The 21,474-nt window shown below is 42.0% G+C and overlaps 1 protein-coding gene across 2 annotated transcripts in view; it reads left to right on the forward strand.

Moving 5' to 3' along the window:
- The window catches only part of ARHGEF9 (Cdc42 guanine nucleotide exchange factor 9), a 334,089-nt gene that overhangs the window by 15,664 nt on the left and 296,951 nt on the right, over positions 1–21,474 (forward strand). For both annotated transcript variants that reach the window (XM_087728130.1, XM_087728131.1), the window contains exon 2: positions 8,172–8,322. In XM_087728130.1, the coding sequence (XP_087584256.1) occupies positions 8,172–8,322 (151 nt within the window). The remainder of the gene's footprint in view (positions 1–8,171; positions 8,323–21,474) is intronic.

The raw sequence follows: 21,474 nt of genomic DNA on the forward strand, positions 1-21,474 counted from the left end.
GACAAGGGATCTGCTCTCTCAGCAGAGATGAGGGAGGTTATCTCCATTGCCATCTCCCAAGGAATAGCTGAGGGCATAAAGCTTAAGAGCTCTAATAAATCTAAGCCTTCCAAATCCAAGCAACCTAGCTCGGCCTCTACTTCTAAAGAACCTGCCTCCCCCAGCACCTCTGCTTCCTCGGAGGAGTCTTCCTTGGAGGAGGAGGAGGCCGAGGGTTTCGTCCTCTCGGATGATGAGGACCTTCCCCCCGACCAGCCGGCCTTCACTGGCCTCTTCAAACCATCATTATTCAAATCTATCCTTCACAAGGCCAGGGTGGCCACTGAATTGGGACCTAGCCCCAAGCCTGACTCTTCCTCTCAGGACCACAAACAGGGCCTGTTTAAGGAGTCTCCTTCTACCCGGGAATCCATCCCTGTCCCGGATCTCTTTTTGGATGTGATCCAGAGGCAATGGGTCCAACTTGGCACCCTGACCAATCCCAGCGGGGGGGGGGGTATAAGTCCCTCTATTCAGTTGAGGACAAAATGGAGGAGGTTTTGAAATTGCCAGAGGTGGAAGCTCCGGTCATGTCTTTAACCTCGAGTTCTAATTTGCCTGCGGACCTGCTTGAGGGTCTTAAGGCCGAGGATAAAAGATCGGAAAAGGCATGCCACAAAACACACATGGCAGCAGCCTGGGCCAATAAGGCATCCACCTCAGCATCATTCTTCACCAGAGCATCGCTGCTCTGGCTGAGGCAGTTTTGATCCAAGCCACCTACCAGAAAATCAGAATGGCGCCACGATCTCACAAAGATCATCCAGCGGAAGAGTATTCAGCGGATGCTTCGCTCAACGCAGCGAAGTTCCCATCCGGGGCCCTGGCCTCCAATGTGACATTGAGGCGCCTCCTGTGGCTACACCTCCTGATATGAAGCCAAGCGGAAGCTTGCTTCCGCCCCCTTCAAGGGAGGACACTTATTCGGGGATGCCCTGGATAAGTTCATTATAGAAACTAAGGACAAGTGAAAGGTTCTCCTGGCCACTCTTAAGAAAAACAAACACAAACAATTCGGCTTCTTTCGCAGGCAGGCATTTCAAAATCAGAACCCTGCCCAGGCTTCTTCCTCCTCCTACCAGAGGACCTTCCATTAGGGGGGTGACAGAAACCAGGGTCCTTTAGTTCCCATGGGAGGCAACATCAGTCCTCCTTTCGCAAGCCATTTCAAGGGGGCCTTGGCGGCAACAATAGTTCCTGCCAGTTCCACAGGGGGAAGTGACTGCCAGGGGATTCCTCCCATAGGGGGAGGCTACAACTGTACGCCGACAGGTGGGAGGAGATCACCTCGGACAGCTGGGTCCTATCCACCATCAGGAGGGGTCTGGTTCTGGACTTTCTATCCTTTCCTCAAAGGAAGTTCACCTGCTGCCCCACCCCCAAGAATCCGCCAAAACAGGAGCTCATGCGGGAGGAGATCCTCCATCTTCTTCAGATAGAAGCCATAGAGCCCGTCCCCACAGAACAGGAACGACAGGGCTTCTACTCCATACTTCTTAGTTCCGAAGAGTTCCGGGGTGGGGGGTGGAGGGCCATCTTGTACCTAAAGAGCCTCAATCAGCATCTGGCTTACAAGAGGTTCAAGATGCAGTCCCTCCACTCAATTCTGGATTGCATGTGGGAGGGGGACCTGTTGAGTTTCATAGATTTAAAGGAAGCCTACCTCCATGTCCCCATCCATGCTGCCCACAGGAGGTTCCTGAGGTTCTGCTCCGAGGGGAGGCGCTATCAATACAAGGCTCTCCCCTTCGGTCTCTCATAAGCTCCCAGAACCTTCACCAAGATCCTGGCAGTGGTGGCAGCCCACCTCCGGACCTTCCCCATACGTCTGGAATGTTATTTGGATGATATAATTATTCATTCTGTCACAGCAGAGCAGGCTCGAAAGGAGGTCTGCCTCATGATCCAGACGCTGCAGCAGCAGGGCTTCTCGAGCCAGCTTTGACCAACAACACGCATTCAACATCTTGGCGCCATTATCGACTCAGTCGCCAGCCACGTGTTCCTGTCGCCAGATCGCCTGACCAATCTAAGGTCCAGAGTCAAACGTTGTCATCTGTTCAGGTCGGTGCCAATCATCGAACTTTCCCAGCTGCTGGGGCTGATGATTTCTTGCCTAAATATCGTGCCCTGGGCCCGCCTCCATGCCAGGGAACTGCAGTGGTTTCTCCTGCCCATGCAGAGGGCCAAAACCAGCAACTCCCATAGGTGGTCCAGTCTCTAACCTGGTGGAAATCCAAGGCGATTGTAAAGGGCTGCCTGTTCAGGGAACCGGAGCGAATCGTGGTCACCACAGACGCAAGTCTCCTGGGTTGGGGCGCCCACTGCCAGAATCAGCTAGCCCAGGGTCAATGGTCCCAGAGGGAGGCTGCCCACAGCATCAACTGGCTGGAGCTGAGGGCAGCCTGACTCGTCCTGCGATACTTCTCTCGCATAATCCAGGGGAAGCATGTACTGTTACTCACGGACAATGTGACCACAAAGGCCCACATAAACAGGTAGGGCGGCACACACTCCAGGACTCTTATGAGGGAGGCGGAAGCCCTGGGAAGGTGGGCGGAAAGATGTCTGGCTTCTCTCAGAGCAGATCACATCTCCGGGACCAGCAACCGAGAAGCAGACTTGCTAAGCTGACAGCGAATAGATCACGCAGAGTGGCATCTACATCCAGATCTGTTCCAGCAGATCGTGAGGAGATTTGGCAAACCGCAAGTAGACCTCTTTGCCGCACATTCCAATGCACAACTGCCACGATTCTTCACCCGCTACCATTCACCGTCAGCGGAGGGGACGAATGCACTGAGGTGCGGGTGGCCCCGAGAACGCTTATATACATTCCTGCCTCTTCCCCTCATCCCTCAGGTGATTGCAAAGATCCTGAGGGAACAGGCAGAAGTCATTCTGGTGGCACCATTCTGGCCCAGGAGGTCCTGGTACGTGGACCTTGTCAGTCTCTCCGTTCAGAGACCTTGGAGAATTCCTCAGGACCAAATCTCCCTCAACCAAGGGGCCATCACTCATCCGGAGCCCCAGTGGCTACAACTAGCCGTTTTGCACTTGAGGGGGGATCTCCTAAGGAAGCAAAACATCTCTGATAAGATAATCAGAACTATCCAAGCGTCCAGGAGACCTTCCACGACTAGGATCTACAACGTGACCTGGGCCGCCTTTTCCTCTTGGTGTAAAGATAAAGGCATTGTTGATTTCTCCGCCTCAGTCCCTCAGACTTTGGACTTCCTACAGGAGGGATTGGACAAGGGACTAGCGCCTAGCACGCTTAGGCATCAGGTTGCCGCTTTATCCACCATTCTGGCCAGGGGTACTTCTTGCTCTCTGAGTCAACACCCCCAGATCAAAAGTTTTCTAAAGGGTGCAGCGAACATCAGTCTGTCTGTAATCCACCGTTATCCGTCCTGGGACCTTCCATTTGTCTTGAAGGCCTTGACGAAGTCTCCCTTCGAGCCCCTTCGGAAGACGAGCCTCCGCCACCTGACTATTAAGACTGCATTTCTGGTGGCCATTACCTCCGCTCGCAGAATCTCTGAATTGGCGGCTCTCTCTGTGTGTGGTCCATTCCGACAGGGTTATACTAAGACTTGACCCTTCATTTATCCCTAAAATCAATGCTACCTTCCACAGGTCTCAAGAAATTATATTGCCTAATTTTTGTCCCAGACCTTCTCACCCTAGGGAACGTGAATGGCATAAGTTGGACGTGAGGCGTGCCATCCGCGTTTATGTGAAGAGAACCAGTGACTTCGTCTCGTTCCTTCCGGGGTCGCTTGATCACAAGGCGTCATCTCACACTGTGGGTCATTGGCTGCATGCCTGCATCAAGCTGGTGTATGAACATCAGGGCAAGCCAGTTCCGGGCAAGATTACCACGCATTCTACCAGGAGCATTTCAGAAGCATGGGTGACCCAGGCATCTATTCTGGACATTTGCAGGGTGGCTACGTGGGCTTCCCCGACCGCCTTCATTAAGAACTATAATATAGACTCCTTTGCCTCAGCCTCAGCCTCCTTTGGAAGAAGGATTTTGCAAAGAGTCGCTGAGGCTCCGGTCCTTCCCCACCCTGGGACTCAATAGCTTGGGCATGTCCCACACTTGGACTCTCCTCACGGCGCCCTGAGAACGACTGTTCAGGTAAGCCAACAGTCTTTTTCTTCTTATGTATCTTGCCCTCTGGAATAGATTTCCTCTCCATTTAATTCCTCTTTCAGTATTCCATTCTTTCCATTTTCAGAGACAAGCCAATCACCATAAATATCAGCAGGTTTAATCTCCTTATATTCATTTTCCACTTTGGTTTTTTGAGTTTTAACCACCCCGTTTTGCATTTGATAGACATCCTCAATTTTTTCATCATATTTTATTGTTATGTGCTCTAAGTATTCCAGTTTTTTCTCTATTCTTTCATATGTATTTGATAATTTCTGTATTTCTGAAAGTATCTTTTGCAAACTTGAGACTTCTATTTTCTTTTTAAATTGTGCCATTCTAACAAACACAGCTGCTCTAGATTGGAAGGCTAATAAAATTAAAGCATAGATTCAAAAAGAGCGTTGTTTTCACTTTTCTCTGATTAGAAATATACTTCAAAGTGACATCTGTGTGCTTCCCTTCTTATCACTCTCTGTAGCCAAGCAGTAAAACCTTGTAGTGCCAAGTCAAAACAATCCGTGGAGAAAAAAAAGTGTTCCATTTTCAATACACATACTCCAATCAATAAATCCTCCCAGCCCCCGAGCAGCGGTAATGCTGTTGAAAATCTAATTTCCTTTTGTATCTTTTTGTATTTCAAGTTAGAAAAAAGAGTCCAATCCTTAAATGAATTAAAAAAATACCCACAGCAATGAAAGAGAAAAACTTTAGTCCATAGATTACAGAGAACAATAATAGAAAAAGTAGTAGTAGAAGAAAACTTAATCCATCCATTTCAAAAGGCTTGCATAAATTCCATCCATGAAGATAGCATTTAAAAAATAAGATAATCACTGTCCAAAACCATTCCAAATTTAATTCTGCTGCTTGATTCTTCTATTCTCCAATTTAGATTAATTTTAAGTTTTTATAGGCAGTCTCTTTTTAAAACAGTAAAAGTTCCTCACCAGCTGGAAACACTTTCTCTTTCCGTATCCTTCTGTTTTGGAGTCACCCTGACTTTGTCAGCCTTGGCTGGATTTTTTGTCGCCAGCTTGAAAAACTTCTCTTGCTTCTTTCAGGGATTTTGCGATATCCCTGAGGTCAGCAAGATGTATTCTTCCTATTCACTGTCTCTTCGGGACAGTTTAGGTCCAATTGGACCACCCAGCGGCAAAAGTATTGACTGCGGTCTCAGAGCATCAAGACCGCTTGCCCATCTTGTCGTGACGTTGGCTCCTCCTCCTCTGTATTTATTTGTACTTTTTGAATTTTTAGCATAATCATTTGGAATATAAGTTCTTTTTCTTCTTCATGTTGCACCATTTTTCCAGGTTATAAACACTGCCACTAAAACATCCAAGGCTTTTTTGTTAAGTATCAAACAAGTTCACAATAATATTTCAAGTCAAGGCTTTCTCTTCACTCCAGTCCAGCTATTGATAGTACTCCAGAAGAGCACCTGCATAAACAATCCGTACTCTTCCCACTATCCCTTTCAATATACAAAACCAGGAGCCTTGGAAGTATAAGATATGTCGGGTGTTCAAAGAGAATAAGAAAAAAAAGCAACATTTCCAACCTCCAGCCTCTAGGTGGCAGTATTACTTCTTTTTCCTCTACTTTTACGCCTCTCTTTAGATTCCAAACTTAAGAAAAACATTCTTTAAAAAAAGACAATCCAGCCGAGCGTTGAAAAAAGAAATGAAATAAATTCACAATCCACCAATATGAAAAAAGAGGAAAAATAGAAGAAGGAAAAAAGAAACCAGTCCAATTTAAAAAGGAAGAGGCATTTGTAAAAAATCCATCCATAAAAAAAACAAAGTTAAAGGATAACACCCTAAGTTTAATTCAGGCTTAATTCGCCGCTTGCTGTTTTCTGTCTTCAATTTTAATTTTACTCTAAGTCTTTTGGGGTGTTCTCTAACAGTAAAAATTTATCTCACCATTTCGACACATTTCCTGCTTTTCTTCTATTCAGGGGCTGTCCCAACCTTCTGCAGCTTAATGGCTGCTTCTCTGTTGACGGAAAAAAGAGCTTCTCCTGGATCAATCAGGGACTTTGCGATGTCCCTGAGATCAGGAGGACGTACCCTTCACTATCACTGTCTCTACGGGAGGACCGACCTCCAAAAGAACCGTCCAACAGCAGAGATATCGACAGCAATCTTGGAGCTCCGTCAGCCCCGTCCTTTAAAGATTTTCCAATTTTGTTGCCTATAGCATTTCTTTTACGTTCTGTATGCTTTTTCCTCCCCCATCAAAAAATGCTGTATCTGCTTGAGGGTAAGGATTGTGACATGATACAGCAAAGCAGATGGAAAATTAAATAAAGTATTGCTCTCTACTCATTTCGGTTCAGTGTTTCTCAGAGTGAGTCATTTGAGCTGGGTTTTGTAATCCCAGTGAAGGTTAACCCACTAGTGTCATGACCTTGAAGATGGAGATAACCTAAGGTTGCTCCTTAGTCTTCTGATCATGTTGCTTCTGCTACCACTGCCGCTGCTGTTGCCCATCAGTTACTGATAAATCTGACAATTTTCCTTTTGAGGAAATGTTGTTGAAGGGGAGCAACTGTCCAGTTGCCATGTGACTTTTGGTGCCTAGAGGCAAGAAGTTGATGAGTGAAAAAGAAGAAGAAAGCGTGCATGCAGAGGGCAAAGCAGTTGACTCTGGAGGTGGTAGCCTAAGAGGGTATAGTTGCAACTGAAACCATCTGCGAAATCTCATCCTGAAAGTTCTCGTCTGCTGCCTGGTCTGAATACCTCACCAGAATTATAAAATAAAGCCATTGGAAACAAAATGAGGGATTAGAGAAACAGCTCCTCACTGAAGTTTGGTAGAAATTATGTTGCCTTTTTCCTTTATTGTCTTAGAGATGTGAGGCTTTGCTAGCACTGATTATTAGCACAATAGCACTGATAGTGTTACCTAATTGATAATGAAACCTCTGCAAGAAAACCACCAAACTTGCAGTATTTCCTGTTGTGTTTTTGAGAGATGGGGAAGTTTTAAAGACATGTTTATATCTTGGAAATTATGGAGAGAGAAGACTTGACACAGCAGAATCATCTCCATATGCCTTGGTTTCCTTGAAGAAGCACTCAGCAATGTTGCATCTATAGACTCCCCAAACTGGAGGAAAAGAGGGAAGGTTAAAAGCTTAAGTAGATCTTAGTGCTCTCACTCATATCCCATGAAATTCTGAGCTGAGAATAGTGAACTATCATAGAATATTGGACTTTTGCAAGAGCCAGTGGTTCAGGAAATTTACTATATATGTATCATTTCTTGTGCCGTCATGCTAAGGTTACCTGAAAAGATTGTCAAAAATTAAGAGGGGGCTGGCAGCATTTTTTCAGACTAACACTATTAAAAGGCATTAGCTTTTGTGAGCTACAGTTCACTCCATCAGTTGCATAGATGGGCCAATTTGGGATAGGCTTTGATGCGTTTGCTGAAGTTTGCTAACAAAATCGTATCTTTTTAAAAAATGCATTGGTCTAAAAGCTGCTATCAGACACCTTCTGATTTGAAGTTGTCAAAGACTCCTCCTACCATGTCTGAAAGGACTGTTGACTGGAACCTAGTAATGTAAATTAGAGAAAGGAAGGGAGGGAGGAAGGAAAAGGAAAGAGGGAAGAGGGCAAGAAGGAAGGAGAGGAAAGGAAGAAGAAAGGAAGGAAGGAAGGAAGATGAGCGTATGTTTGTTCCTGCTCATTGTCATTACTTTCTTGTTTGGGCCATTTCTTTCTTAAGTAAAAGCACTTTAACTGCATAGGAGATCATGGTATCTTTGAATGTGAGCAAATTCTACCTCAGTTGATGAAGATGTTATGCATTGCATTTCAACACTGCTGCTCTATCTTCTTGTACATGAGCGAAATGAAGATATCTTGGCATTTGGGGTGTTTTCTTTACATTTTGTTAAAAAACTTTGCAGTCATTTTGTCTTTACATCAATTCCCTTCTCTCCCTTCCGCAGCCACGATCTCACCCTCTTTGCCCATCTCCAGCATCTCCTCCTCCATTCAAACTCTTTTTGGACCGATGCCACTCCCTCCCACTCTCCAAGAGCACCCCAATGGGATTGGATCAGCTGGAATGGAAACAGAAGCTCTTGATCAGCTCTGCTGGTAAGTCCCATTTTAATGGACCTTCCTAAGCCAGCTGTTGCCTTAAGAGGAAGTGGTAGGTAGAAGGTTGTGTGGTGTGTGAAGTTTCCTAAGAGTTGTGTCCGATGTACAAAAACCTGACTTTAGATGTCATGTATGAATGGATGTTAAGAAAGGGGCTAACTCTAGAACAGGTATCTGGAGCCACATATGGCTCTTTCATCGCTATGCTGTGGCTTCCTGTCTCCGGATGGCTCCACAATCGATAGGGTTAGGGCTTTTGGTTAGGAAAGGTAGAGGGAAAGGATGCTGTGCTAGGTGGAGACTATAATGGGGGAACTGGACTTCCAGTTGGCTCCAGAATTGAACCAGACGCTTTCAGTTAGGACCTTTATGACTCTTTTGTTTAAGGCTGCCGACCCCTGCTCTAGAAGATGGAGTTTGATTTTGGTGGCACATCTGCTCATACAGGCTTCATGGTGCCCATCTTGGGAGAATGCTGATGACACTTTCTCAGAATGATTGGAAGATTCTGTGCTACTATTTCTTCAAATAAATAAATAAATAAAACCTCACTTTTGTGACCCTGTATTCCTGGGGTAGAGTCGTGGCGACTGCCTGGAGCTGAGCATTTGCTGGCTGGATGTCCTTCCTGATGCCACGTGGAGTTCACAGCAGATATTATTTTTTCCACCCTAGGAGAGAAACATCTGCCGCTACCTAGGATTGAACTGTCAACTTTCCAAATGGGAGGCGAGTGTCACCACTAGATTACCACACTGCTCTTTCAAAGCAATAAATAAGACCTGTGAAATAAATTGTAAATCTTGTTTTGAATTTTTTTATTTTAATTGAACAAAAACACAAAAAAGAATCATCCTTCATTACATCTTGTAGAAAGCGTGTCGATTGGTTACAGATAACTTTTGTGCATTTCTTCCACAGTCATTACTTATAGTTCATATTAGATTATACACTTTAAATCAAAAATCTTTGTGTATCTTACTATCAATGTACCACAATTCTCATTTGACTACAATTAGTTGAACATACTTTTACCTCAAATCATTCATACTTAAAGACACAACCACATAATGGCATTCATTAGCTATTTAAAAAAATCCTCCAATAACATTACACCTTTATAGCATCTTTTAAGTAAAAATCAATTAATAAAGTTTCTAAGCCCTTCCCCCCTTTTTTTCCAACTCACTGACTAAAATTTATATCCAAGTTACTTTTGCCAATAACATAGCATGTATATATTGTTAAACAATGTCCATTAACATTTCCTTGTTGTTATTATAATTGGCTAAAAATCATTTACTATTTATGCCCCATCTCCTCTCATCAGGGCCCCCACCCCAAAAAAACCACTTACACCTTTATAACAAGATCTAAATTAAAATGTGTTTATTAAAATTATAGGTCTTTTTCCCAAGTCACAATTTACAATTTATATCCAAATTTCTTTTACTAAATTGTCAACATATGGTTAATTAATTGTTAGCGAGTAAACATTTAATAACAATCTAAAACAATCTAGGAGTTACAAAATTCCTACTTATTAATCACCACTAATAAAAAAACCTATTTTTTAATTACCAACTTTCATTGTCAACCTGTATCTTTCCAGTAACAAAACAGTCTTATCTCTCTTGCAAATTGTAGAGTCAGTCTTCTTTTTATATCCTTTATAAGGTTTTTATAGGCTTCTCTCCGCACTTTGTTGCTTGAAGGGTCTCTCAGATAATCTCCTTGCCCACCAATTGCTACTCAAGTTAACTTGTCTTTGTTTGTCAATCTTGCTTCTGAAAAAAATTCTCTTCTTATGTCTATCATCATTAGTATTTTTTTCTCTTCTGGGTCTTGGAATCTGGGGTAGAGCTCCAATTCGTCGAATTCCCTTATCCATATTCTCTTCTTTCCATTTTCACCCACATTTGCTCCATTAATAAATTCATCTATTGTCTTATCTTTATCCTCTATATCTTCATTCTCCCCTTTAATTTTTGGGGCTCCAACCCCATCATCTTTTGCTCTGAGGGAGACTAGTCTTTCCAACTTCTTCTCAATTCTCCCATATCCTTCCAATAAATTTTGAATTCCAGCCAAGATATTTTGGAATTTTAAGGTTTCCTCATCTGAATATTGATCCATGTTTCCAAAAAAGGAGGAAAGAAAAAAAACACTAATAACCACTGCCACTCTAGCCTTCCAGGCCTATTTAATTTTTTATTTTAGGTTGACTTGAACACAAGTTATTTTATGCTCTTCAAAGGGGGAGGGTTCTGTTCCCCCCCCCTCTCTCTCTTTCTTTCTTTCTTTCTTTCCCTGCCAAAATAATTCTCAGAGGCACCTGTGAAAACAGTTCATACCCTTGGTTCTTTATCAGTTTCTGTAAACAAGTTGCAAACCCTTCAGCTGCAAAGTTAGTGGAGTCAAATAAAAAAAGAGATACGTTGTTTCAAAAAACTCCGAGTGGCAATTAATTTTCACATTCTGTAGGAAACAAAGTTCTTTAGATTTCTTTTAGTGTGGTTTAATAACAAGTAGTAGGAAGAATTGTTAAAATAAAAAGGAAGGTTTTAATCCAGAAGTCAAAAAATAAAGCAACAAGAAGCAGAAGGAAAAAAAAATCAATCCGTTCACTTTAAGAGGAGAGATGAAGAACATTACAAGCATTTCAATCCACAAACAATAGTTAAATGACAAAGGAAAAAAAAAACTTTCCACAGCGATCCCATTAGGATTATTTTCGCCGCTCAGTTATTTTGTCTAAGGATCTAATTTGGCTTTAAAGAAACATTGGGCAGTCTAAATAGAAAAAATACCTCACCAGATGGACTCATTTTCTCTTTTTACTTCCTTCCTTACGGAGTATCCCGATTTCATCAGCCTAGGGGCTGCCTGTTTACCGCTGGCTTGAAGCACTTTTGGGTCTATCAGGGATTTTGTGATAGCAAGGCTTTGTTTTCCTGATCACCATCTCTACGGGACAGTTTAGGTCTCAATGGAACCCCCAGTGGCAAAAGTGTCAACGGTGGTCTCAGAGTATCGAGACCGCGCATTGTAACATTGCGGCGTGGCTCCTCCTTCCCCTTGTTTTGAGTTTTGACCTACAATCATTGTTACGATGACATTGAAAAAAGTGACTTAGAACTGGTTCTCATGCTTACAATTGTTGCAGCATTCCTTTGGTCATGTGATCAAAATTCAGACATTTGGCAACTGGTATGTACTGATAGTCCTTACTTATGACCATATTTGAGCCTAAAGTTTATGTTGTTAAGTGAGAAATTTGTTAAGTGAGTTTTGCCTCATTTTATGCCTTTTCTTGCCACGTTTGTTAAGCGAATCATTGCAGTTATTAAATTAGTAACATGGCTGTAAAGTGAATCTGGCTTCTCCTTTGACTTTGTTTGTCGGAAGGGTGCAAAAGGGATCACATGACCCTGGGATACTGCGACCGTCATAAATGTGAGTCAGCATGTAAAGCATGTGACCGAAGGGATGCAACAATCATAAGTGTGGAAAATGTTCATGTTAGATACTAGCCTCAGCTATAATGGTTTCCACCAAGATCCTCTGTTCTGGCGGGAACAGAGGTTTAATCTCATTGGTTGAAGGGTCTGACAGCTCCCTATAAAAGGGCTGCTGTCAGACTCAACCTTCGCTGGATTGTACATAGTTGCTACTGAGTTAATAAAGAGCTGTTGTTACCGTTAGCCTGTGTGTGCCTTTCCATTACCCGATCTAACACTGGCGATAAAGGTGGGATTGGAAGGCAACTAGGCGAACCAAAAAGAGAGGAGCAATCCAGCAAGTAAATCCAGCCTGGAGCTCAGCATGGCTTTGAGCAGCCATTTTTGGGCGGCAAACTCAAAATGCCCTCTGAACACAAAATGGCCATGCACGCCCCACCGACTCTGTATGACCCAGTCACCGAGCACTGGGACTCGTATATGCTGAGGTTTGACTGCTTCCTCGAAGCCAATGACCTCATGGGCTTTTCTGAGGGCCGCAAGAAAACATGTTCCTTGGTTACTGTGGACGGGAAGTGTTCAAAACTGCCAAAGACCTGTTAGAACCAATGCCACTACAATCGGTCGCTTGGTCCACGCTCCAGCAGATGCTGAGGACTAACTAAGCTCCCAAGCTGTCTAAGCACGTCCAGTGGAACTACAGCCAGTTGGACCATGAGGCTTTGGCTGCAGTGGCCGGAGTAAAGAGGTTCCATGAGTACCTATACGGCTGTGATTTCGAACTAATTACGGACCATAAACTGCTACTGGGCTTGCTGGCTAGGGACCGATCTACTCCTGTGTCATTATCACCGCAGGTGACCAGATGGACCATTTTCTTAGCTGCCTACTCCTACCGCCTCAACCACCATCCAGGCTCCACTTTGGGCATGCCAACTCCGGGCCTCGCTCTTATCTTTTTTTTTTAATATTTTTTTTTATTACACAAACAATACATTGATTGATTGATTGATTGATTGATTGATTGATTACATTTATATGCCGCCCTTTTCCCCGAAGGGGACTCAGGGCGGCTCACAATTCAATCAGGGAAGGAGGTACAGACAGGGGGATAAAAAAGACGAGACATAACAATACAAAGTTTAAAAACACACAACAACCATACCATTCGAGAAGGGGGGCAAAAACTCTTTAGCCCCAGGCCTGTCGGAACAGCCAGGTTTTAAGGGCTTTGCGGAAGGCCTGGAGGATGGTGAGGGTTCGAATCTCCATGGGGAGCTCGTTCCAGAGGGTCGGAGCAGCCACAGAGAAGGCTCTCCTCCGGGTAGTCGCCAGTCGGCATTGGCAGGCGGATGGAATTCGGAGGAGGCCTAATCTGTGGGATCTGATTGGTCTATTGGAGGTAACTGGCAGCAGGCGGTCTCTCAAGTACCCAGGTCCAATACCATGAAGGGTTTTATATGTGACGACTAGCGCCTTGAAGCGTATCCGAAGACCAATAGGCAGCCAGTGCAGCTCGCGGAGGATAGGTGTTACGTGGGTGAACCGAGGTGCACCCACAATTGCTCGCGCGGCTGCATTCTGGACAAGCTGAAGTCTCCGAATGCTCTTCAAGGGCTGCCCCATGTAGAGCATGTTGCAGTAGTCCAGTCTAGAGGTCACAAGGGCACGAGTGACTGTTGTGAGGGCCTCCCGGTTCAGGTAGGGACGCAACTGGTGCACCAGGCGAACCTGGGCAAATGCCCCCCTGGTCACAGCCGACAGGTGGTGTTCGAAAGTCAGCTGTGGGTCCAGGAGGACTCCCAAATTGCGAACCCTGTCTGAGGGCCGTACTGTTTGACCCCCCAGCCTGAGAGATGGAAAACTTGACCAATTAGTGGGAGGGAAACACACCAGCCACTCGGTCTTATCCAGATTGAGTGCAAGCTTGTTATCCCCCCTAACAGCCTCAAGGCACTGGCACATCACGTCAACCGCTTCACTGAGTTGGCACGGGGCGGACAGATACAACTGTGTATCGTCCGCATACTGATGGTATTTTATCCTGTGCCGTCGAATGATCTCACCCAGCGGCTTCATGTAGATATTAAACAGGAGGGGGGACAGGACTGAACACTGCAGCACCCCATGATTCAGGGGCCTAGGGGTCGATCTCTGCCCTCCGACCAACACCGACTGCGACCTGTCCGAGAGGTAAGAGGAGAACCACCGTAGGACAGTGCCTCCTACCCCCACCTCCCGCAGTCGTCGCAGAAGGATACCATGGTCGATGGTATCGAAGGCCGCTGAGAGGTCAAGGAGCACTAGGACGGAGGCATGACCTCCATCCCTGGCTCTCCAGAGATCATCGGTCAGCGCGACCAAAGCGGTTTCCGTGCTGTAGTCAGGCCTAAATCCCGACTGAAAGGGATCTAGATAATCTAGATACATACAGACAACAATTAAAAAAAACAGAAAAAAACCCCCTAAAATACACACACACACACAAAAAAAGCATCATCATATACAACATGTCGTTTGGTTATAGGTGTTTTAACATCCATATTCTCGAATAACATTTACCATCAGAGATTTTTCATCTAGTATAACTAAATACCTCACTTTCATTGTACAGTATACATTCAATTACGAAGTATTATTTTTTTCCCAATAAATCATAGTTCCCTTACATTCTTGATTATCTATTTAATAACAGTATATCTTTATATTATCCCCATGTGGGGGGAAAAAAGATTTTTTTTTTACCAACCATTTATATTTATATATCACTATTTTCCATTATACATAATTCCACCAATCAACTATCAGGTATGCTTATGTTCATTGTTATCCTTGTACCTCATACCTTCAAACGGAGATCTTATTCCTTCATTTTTCAACAAAATATTCTAAATGGTCACTACATATATATACCATTTTTTAAATTATTCCCTTATTAAAATTATTTATCAACAATAAGATATCATTATAATATGTTCTTAAGGTTATACATTATATCACCAAACCTCTATCAAATATAGATAAAATCGTTGTTATCCTTATCCTTTTTAAAGCAAAAAGTTCTAAAATATTCAATTCATAGATATATCAGTTTTTCATTGTATCATTGTTAATCTGTTTCACAGCATGGTTGTGTTATCATTTAACTCCTTCAGTTAAAACATGAGTAAGACATTTTTCATTTCCAGGTTTTTCCCCCCAGCCACTGATAAAACAAGTCCCATATTTTATAAAATTGCTCGTCCTCTTGTTCTCTAATTTCAAGTGTCAATTTACTCATTTCAGCACAGTCCATTATTTTTCGAATAACTTCTTCCTGTTTTGATATTGTTTCATTTTTCCAGTTTTTTGCAAATACGATTCTGGCTGCTGTTAACACATTTACAATCAGATATTTTAACTCTTTGTTATAGATTTCTGGTATGATCCCCAATAAAAAGACCTCTGGTTTGAAGTCTGTTTGTGTGTCATTTTCTCCAACCACATGTGGATTTTAGTCCAGTATCTTTTAGCTTCAATGCAAGTTCACCACATGTGGTAATATGAGCCCGGTATCTGATGACATTTCCAACACTTTTCTGATTTATTCTTGGACATTCTTGCAATTCTGGTTGGGGGTAGATGCCACCTGTAAAACATCTTATACAAATTTTCTCTATATGCAGTAGACATTGTCATTTTATAATTTTGAGACCACAGTTTCTGCCATTTCTCTAAATCAATCCCATACCCAAATTTCCCCCCCAAGCTATCATAGTTTCTTTAATTGTTCTTCTTGTAATTTAACCTCCAATAAATATTTGTATAGTTTTTAAATTACTTTTTCATCAGTACCTGTTAAAATTTTATCTAACTCAGTCATTTTATTGTAAAAATCTTTGGATTTTCTATCTTCATTATATCTAGATTGTATCTGTACATATGAATACCAATTCATTTCTATCCCTTTTCTATCCCTTCTTGTTTCAACTCTTGGATAGATTTGAGTTCACCCTCTGCATTCAATATTTCAACATATCTAACTGTTTGTTCCTTTTTATATATTATTGAATATGAAAATGCTTCAATCGTTGATATCCAGACTGGAATTTTTAAGTAGTGTAATCTTTTTACCTTTTCCCAGTTTAATAACAAAGCCTCCCTTATATAGTGTCTTCTAAAATAGCCATGTGCTTTAGTTCCCTTATACCATAAGAAAGCATGCCATCCCAACAGTAAATCATGACCTTCTACATTCAATAGTGTATAATTTTTTAGTGATATCCATTCCTTAATCCACATCAAGTGATTTGCTTGGTAGTATAATTCCCAATCAGGTAGACCCAATCCTCTAATTCTAGCATCTTGTAACAATTTAAGTTTTATTCTGGCTTTTTTCCCTTGCCAAATAAACTTCAAAACTATTTTGTTTAAGTCTTGAAAAAAGTCCTTACCCAATCTGATTGGGATTGTCTGGAACAGGCATAAGATTCTAGGTAAAATGTTCATTTTAATTGTAGAAATTCTTCCCATCATTGATAGTTGTAAATTTTCCCATTTCATCAGATCAGTCACTATTTGTTGTTTTAGTCTAGTATAATTGTCCTCCTTAAGAGTACTGCATCTAGGTGATAGGTATATCCCCAAGTATTTAACCTTACTTGTAATTTGAATCTGCAAAGTTTCTGACAACTCTTCCTTTTGTGTTGCTGGCATATTCTTTGTCATAATCTTTGTTTTGTCTTTGTTTATTTTCAAGCCTGCTACCTTTCCATATTCCTCTATTCTTTCTAGCAGTTTGGGTGCTGTTTCTAGTGGATCTTCAAGAATAAAAACTAAGTCTAATCTTTCTGTTTAAGACCTCTAATGTTAAGATGAAGAATAATGGTGATAATGGGCAACCTTGTCTCGTACCTCTCTTTATTTTAATAGGATTTGTTAATTCTCCATTTACCATTATCTTTGCTGTTTGTTTCTGATATATCATTCGTATGGTTTGAATAAATTTCTTACCAAAATTCATCTGCTCCAGTTGTAAAAACATGAATTGCCAATTGACATTGTCAAAGGCCTTCTGTGCATCAAGAAACATCAAAGCCATTTGTTTTTCGGGGTAGGCCTCATAATATTCCAAAGTATTCAAAATCATTCTCATATTATCTTTAATTTGTCTCTTAGGTAAAAAGCCATTTTGATCTGAGTGGATGAAGTTGTTTAAATATTTTTTAAGTCTCTCTGCTAGTATAGATGCAAATAGCTTATAATCTGAGTTTAATAAAGAAATTGGTCTATAGTTCTTGGTTTGTGTTAAATCGGTCTCTTCCTTGGGTAGCAATGTAATATATGCTTCTGACCATGACTTCGGTATTTTACTCTCAGACATCACTTCATTCATGACTTGTAGGAGTGGGAGAATCAAAATTTCTTCAAATATTCTATAGAATTCCATGGGTAGTCCATCTGGTCCTGGGGCTTTCCCGTTATTTTGTGTTTTAAGTATATCCGTTAGCTCCCTCATTGTTATTTTACTTTCTAGCATTGTTCTAGTTTCCTCTGATATCTGGGGAAGATTGGCATCCTGTAAGTACTTTTTGACTCCTCCCTCCTCCACCTTCTCTTGTTCATAGAGCTTAGCATAGTAGTCTTGTATAATATTTTTTTTCTCAATATTTCCATACTGAATTTGTCCTTGTTCATCTCTTAATTGGAATATTTTCTTTATTTCTCTCTCTTTTTTCAGCTTATATGCCAACCACCTGCCTGGTTTATTTGCATTTTCAAAATAGTTCTGTTTAGCACCTCTAATTTTTTGTGCCAGTTCTTCCTTTTCCAGTAGATCCATTTTATGTTTAATTATATCCATTTTTATCTTGACTTCTTTTTTGGTGGCGATCTCTGTAATTCTCTTTCAAGTATTTTGTAATCATTATCTAAAGCTTTATGCATTTGTCTTTTCTTTAAGTTTCTCTTCCTTGTATAGTCTATTATCAGACCTCTAGTAACAGCCTTCATTGTATCCCAAAGATTCTGCATTGATGTATCTTCTTTCCTATTTTCTTTAAAGAAAAGGACTAACTCTTTTTCCATTTTTTTGTACAAAGTCTTTTTCTTTCAATATGGTATTATTTAATGTCCATCTAGATCTTGCCCTTTGGCCTTTCCATTTAATTGAAATTGGGTTGTGGTCCGCCCAAGTGCTTGCTCCAATCTCAATTTCTTGTACGTTGCAGATCAATTCTGCTGAAGCCCATATCATATCATAGCATATAAATAAAGTTAAAATCAAAGTTAAATCTAAATATCTATTCTAGAAAATGATGAATGTCTATTTGAATAAAAAGTGTATTGGTTTTTTTTGGCATTTCTTTCTCTCCATATATCTTTTAGATTTACTTCATCTATCATCCTAAAGAAGGATTTCGGCAGTAATTTTCTATTTAGCTTTTTTGTTTTGTGTGTTTTATAGTCCATGTTTTGGTTCACGATGCCATTAAAGTCTCCCATCATACAAATATCAACATAGTCTAAGTCCAAAATTCTTTTGTGTAATTTTTTATAGAATTCGTCTTGTTTTTCATTAGGGGCATAAATTCCATCAAAATTCTTCCCTCTTCATCTGCATAAATTAGTTTTGCTGAAATATTGCCTTTAATATAGAAGATCACTCCTCTTTTCTTACAGTTCGCCAATGTTGAAAACATTTTCCTAAGCTTTGGTTGAATTAGTAGATGTTCATATCCCTTTTGGATATGTATTTCTTGTAGGCAAATTATGTCAAGTTTTAACTTCTCTAATTTATGAAATGTTTTCTTTCTTTTAGTTACCGAATTAAGTCCATTAATGTTAATTGTAATCATTTTTCTTTCTTCCATGTTTATACTTTATATACAGGGTTTATAGCTCTAGTAGATCTGGGTTCTCGTTTTTCTTTGCAGCTTATACCCCCCACTGCACCTTCTTCTTTCTCAATTCCACCTATAGCTCCTTCTACTTTTTCAGTCTCAGTTGTGGGTGACTCGAGCAGTTGTGCCACAGAGTCATCTTTCCCAGTTTTCTCAGCCATTTCTCTGAAATATTCTGCATAAAAGACTTCTGCCTTATCAATTGTGTCTATCCTGTGCCTTTGTCCTTGCCATGTACGTAGTAGACCTTCCGGTATAAGCCATCTGTAATTAATGCATTTTTAAATCAGAACTTTGGTCAGGAATTGGTATTCCTTATAAAAGTCTTTCCAAGGTCATTCTCAGCTTCCTTTGCTGCTTTGTTATTTAGTCTGAGGCAAAGTTCCAGATAAGAAAAGGTTGCAGCTGTGTAAATAAAGCCTACCTTTTTTTTTAAAGTCAGATAGATTACAGGGGAAATTTTGGTAACAATATTTCAAGTCCGCTAGATGGCAGTGTTAGCTTGTATTAACTTATTAACTTATATCAACTCAGTATTAAAGCTTCTGTAACTTTGTTTACAAAAAATAAATAAATAACAAGAATTACTAAAAAGCAACCTAAAAGCTAAAAAACAGATCTTCAGAGCACTTTAAGTTTAGATTCAATGTCCCCACAAGGTCCAAAGTTAAAAATATCAACGGTAAGAAGAAAAACACAGAAAGCCGATTTGAATTGTAAGAAAGTCCAGCCCGGTTTCCAGAGATAAAAAGAGAAACAGAAAAAAAAAATGCTTCAATTGGCAAAGCTTATACCCGCCGCTTTTCTCACTAGTCAGCCTTATTTTAAACTGAGTTTCCAAATTTAGAGTGTTCTCTTTCCAGTAAAAAAAAAGATTTTAAAACTCTCACCAGCACGACATGTTTCTTATCCAGTCTATTTGGGGCTGTCAGCAGCTTCAATAGCCTCGCAGCTAGTCCAGAAATCACTGGCAAAGAGGGTTTTTCCTGGGTCCCCAGAGACTTTGCGGGTGTCTCTGGGACCACAGGGTCTCCCCCTACCTTTCACTGTCTCTTCGGGACAGCTTGGGTACAAAAAGAACCGTCCAGATGATCCGGTTTAGATGGACATTCAGGAGCAGCCTGAAAGTCCGTCTTCACACTGCTAAGCCCCGCCTTCTTCCGGCCTCGCTCTTATCTTGTAGAGCTCGAGGACGATCGGAATTGGAGAAGGCACGTTAACCAACTCCGTGGCCACCTCTCCAACTCCACTCTTAGACAACCAGAGGTAACTCCTGCACGAGTTAGCCAAAGCCCTACCCAAATGGAGCAAGAACTCACTCCATCCACAGGCAGCTCAAGCCCGAGGGTACCGGGGAACTTATCTGGTTGTGTTGCAGGCCCGCAGCGAGCTCCGAGCAAACCAGCTCTAGAAGCTCCAGCCGCGGCCTGTTTAAAGTTCCAGGAGCTTCCATCAGGCGGAGCTGTGGAGCAAACAGTTCTGTCCGACCTGTCCAAAGGACACCCTCCGACTGAACTGCGCAGGTCAGACAGAGCTACCAAAAAGCCCGCCTACCTGCGTGACTACGTAACTAGTCAGATTATTCCATCTAAGAGGGGAGGGGTGTTAAATACTAGCCTCAGCTATAATGGTTTCCACCAAGGTCCTCTGTTCCGGCGGGAACAGAGGTTTAATCTCATTGGTCAAAGTGTCTGACAGCTCCCTATAAAAGGGCTGCTGTCAGACTCAACCTTCGCTGGATTCTACATAGTTGCTACTGAGTTAATAAAGAGCTATTGTTACCGTTAGCCTCTGTGTGCCTTTCCATTACCCGATCTAACAGGTCATTTTTGGTGCGTTGTAACTTTGAATGGTCACTAAGCAAACTGTTGCAAGTCAAGGACTACCTTATTTATAATGGTTGGAGGGTAGACACGTGATTGCCATTTGCAACTTTCTCAGTGCCTTCTGACAAGCAGTCAGAGAGGGAAACCAGATTTGCTTAACAACTACAGTGATTCACTTAACGACAATGGCAAAAAAGGTTGCATAATTGGGTGCAGCTTTCTTAACAGATTCCTTGCTTTGCAATGAAATTCTGGTGCCCATTGTGTTCATAAGTCGAGGACTACTTGGAAGGGATCCTTGTTTTTGTCAGTCAAATGGGTTCTTAGAACAGGGGCTCAGGCCGAGCATCCTCCCCTTCTCCTTTTTCATTGGACGTTGCATCTTCTGGGGTTACTCAAAGAGCCATGTCTCCATGGGATGAACTTGGTCCCCTTCGGTTGTTCGGGGCATTTTGGGGTTAACTTTTGTGTGGTTGTTCAGTTCTAATTCACCTCCTACAGCTAGTCCTCGACTTACAACAGTTTATTTAGCAACCATTCAAAGTTACAATGGCACTGGAAGAAATGACTCAAGACTGATATTCATAGGCTTCTGGGGGCGGAGTCTGTCGCCGAAGGAGCTCAACGGAGCTCCTCTCAGAGTTCTGGTCTGTATATCTAATTAAGATCAATAGATATCACCCCTTTTTGGCAGAAAGGGGCAGGCAGAAGCTCAGGTGCTAGGATTTATTCGTAGTTCACAGCCCCTTTTCTTTTTTGGGGGGCTGCGAACGGAGAAAAGATCCAGCGTAACTGAGCTCTTATCTCCAGCCAGTTCTTCTCAGCTGCTTTTTTTTGCAGCCCTAGACAGGTGATCCCCCCCCTCAGGACAATGATAAGCTGTTTAAAGCTACTCAAGACTAACACGAGCGGGTTCTACTCCTGAGATGTTCCTTTTTTTATAACTATCTTAAACACCAGCCTCGTTTTCCTTTGAGGCTT

Source organism: Thamnophis sirtalis, unplaced genomic scaffold (assembly GCF_051295495.1).
Source record: "Thamnophis sirtalis isolate CommonGarterSnake01/CBP01778 unplaced genomic scaffold, rThaSir2_p1.2 scaffold_13, whole genome shotgun sequence".
Lineage (NCBI taxonomy): Eukaryota > Metazoa > Chordata > Lepidosauria > Squamata > Natricidae > Thamnophis > Thamnophis sirtalis.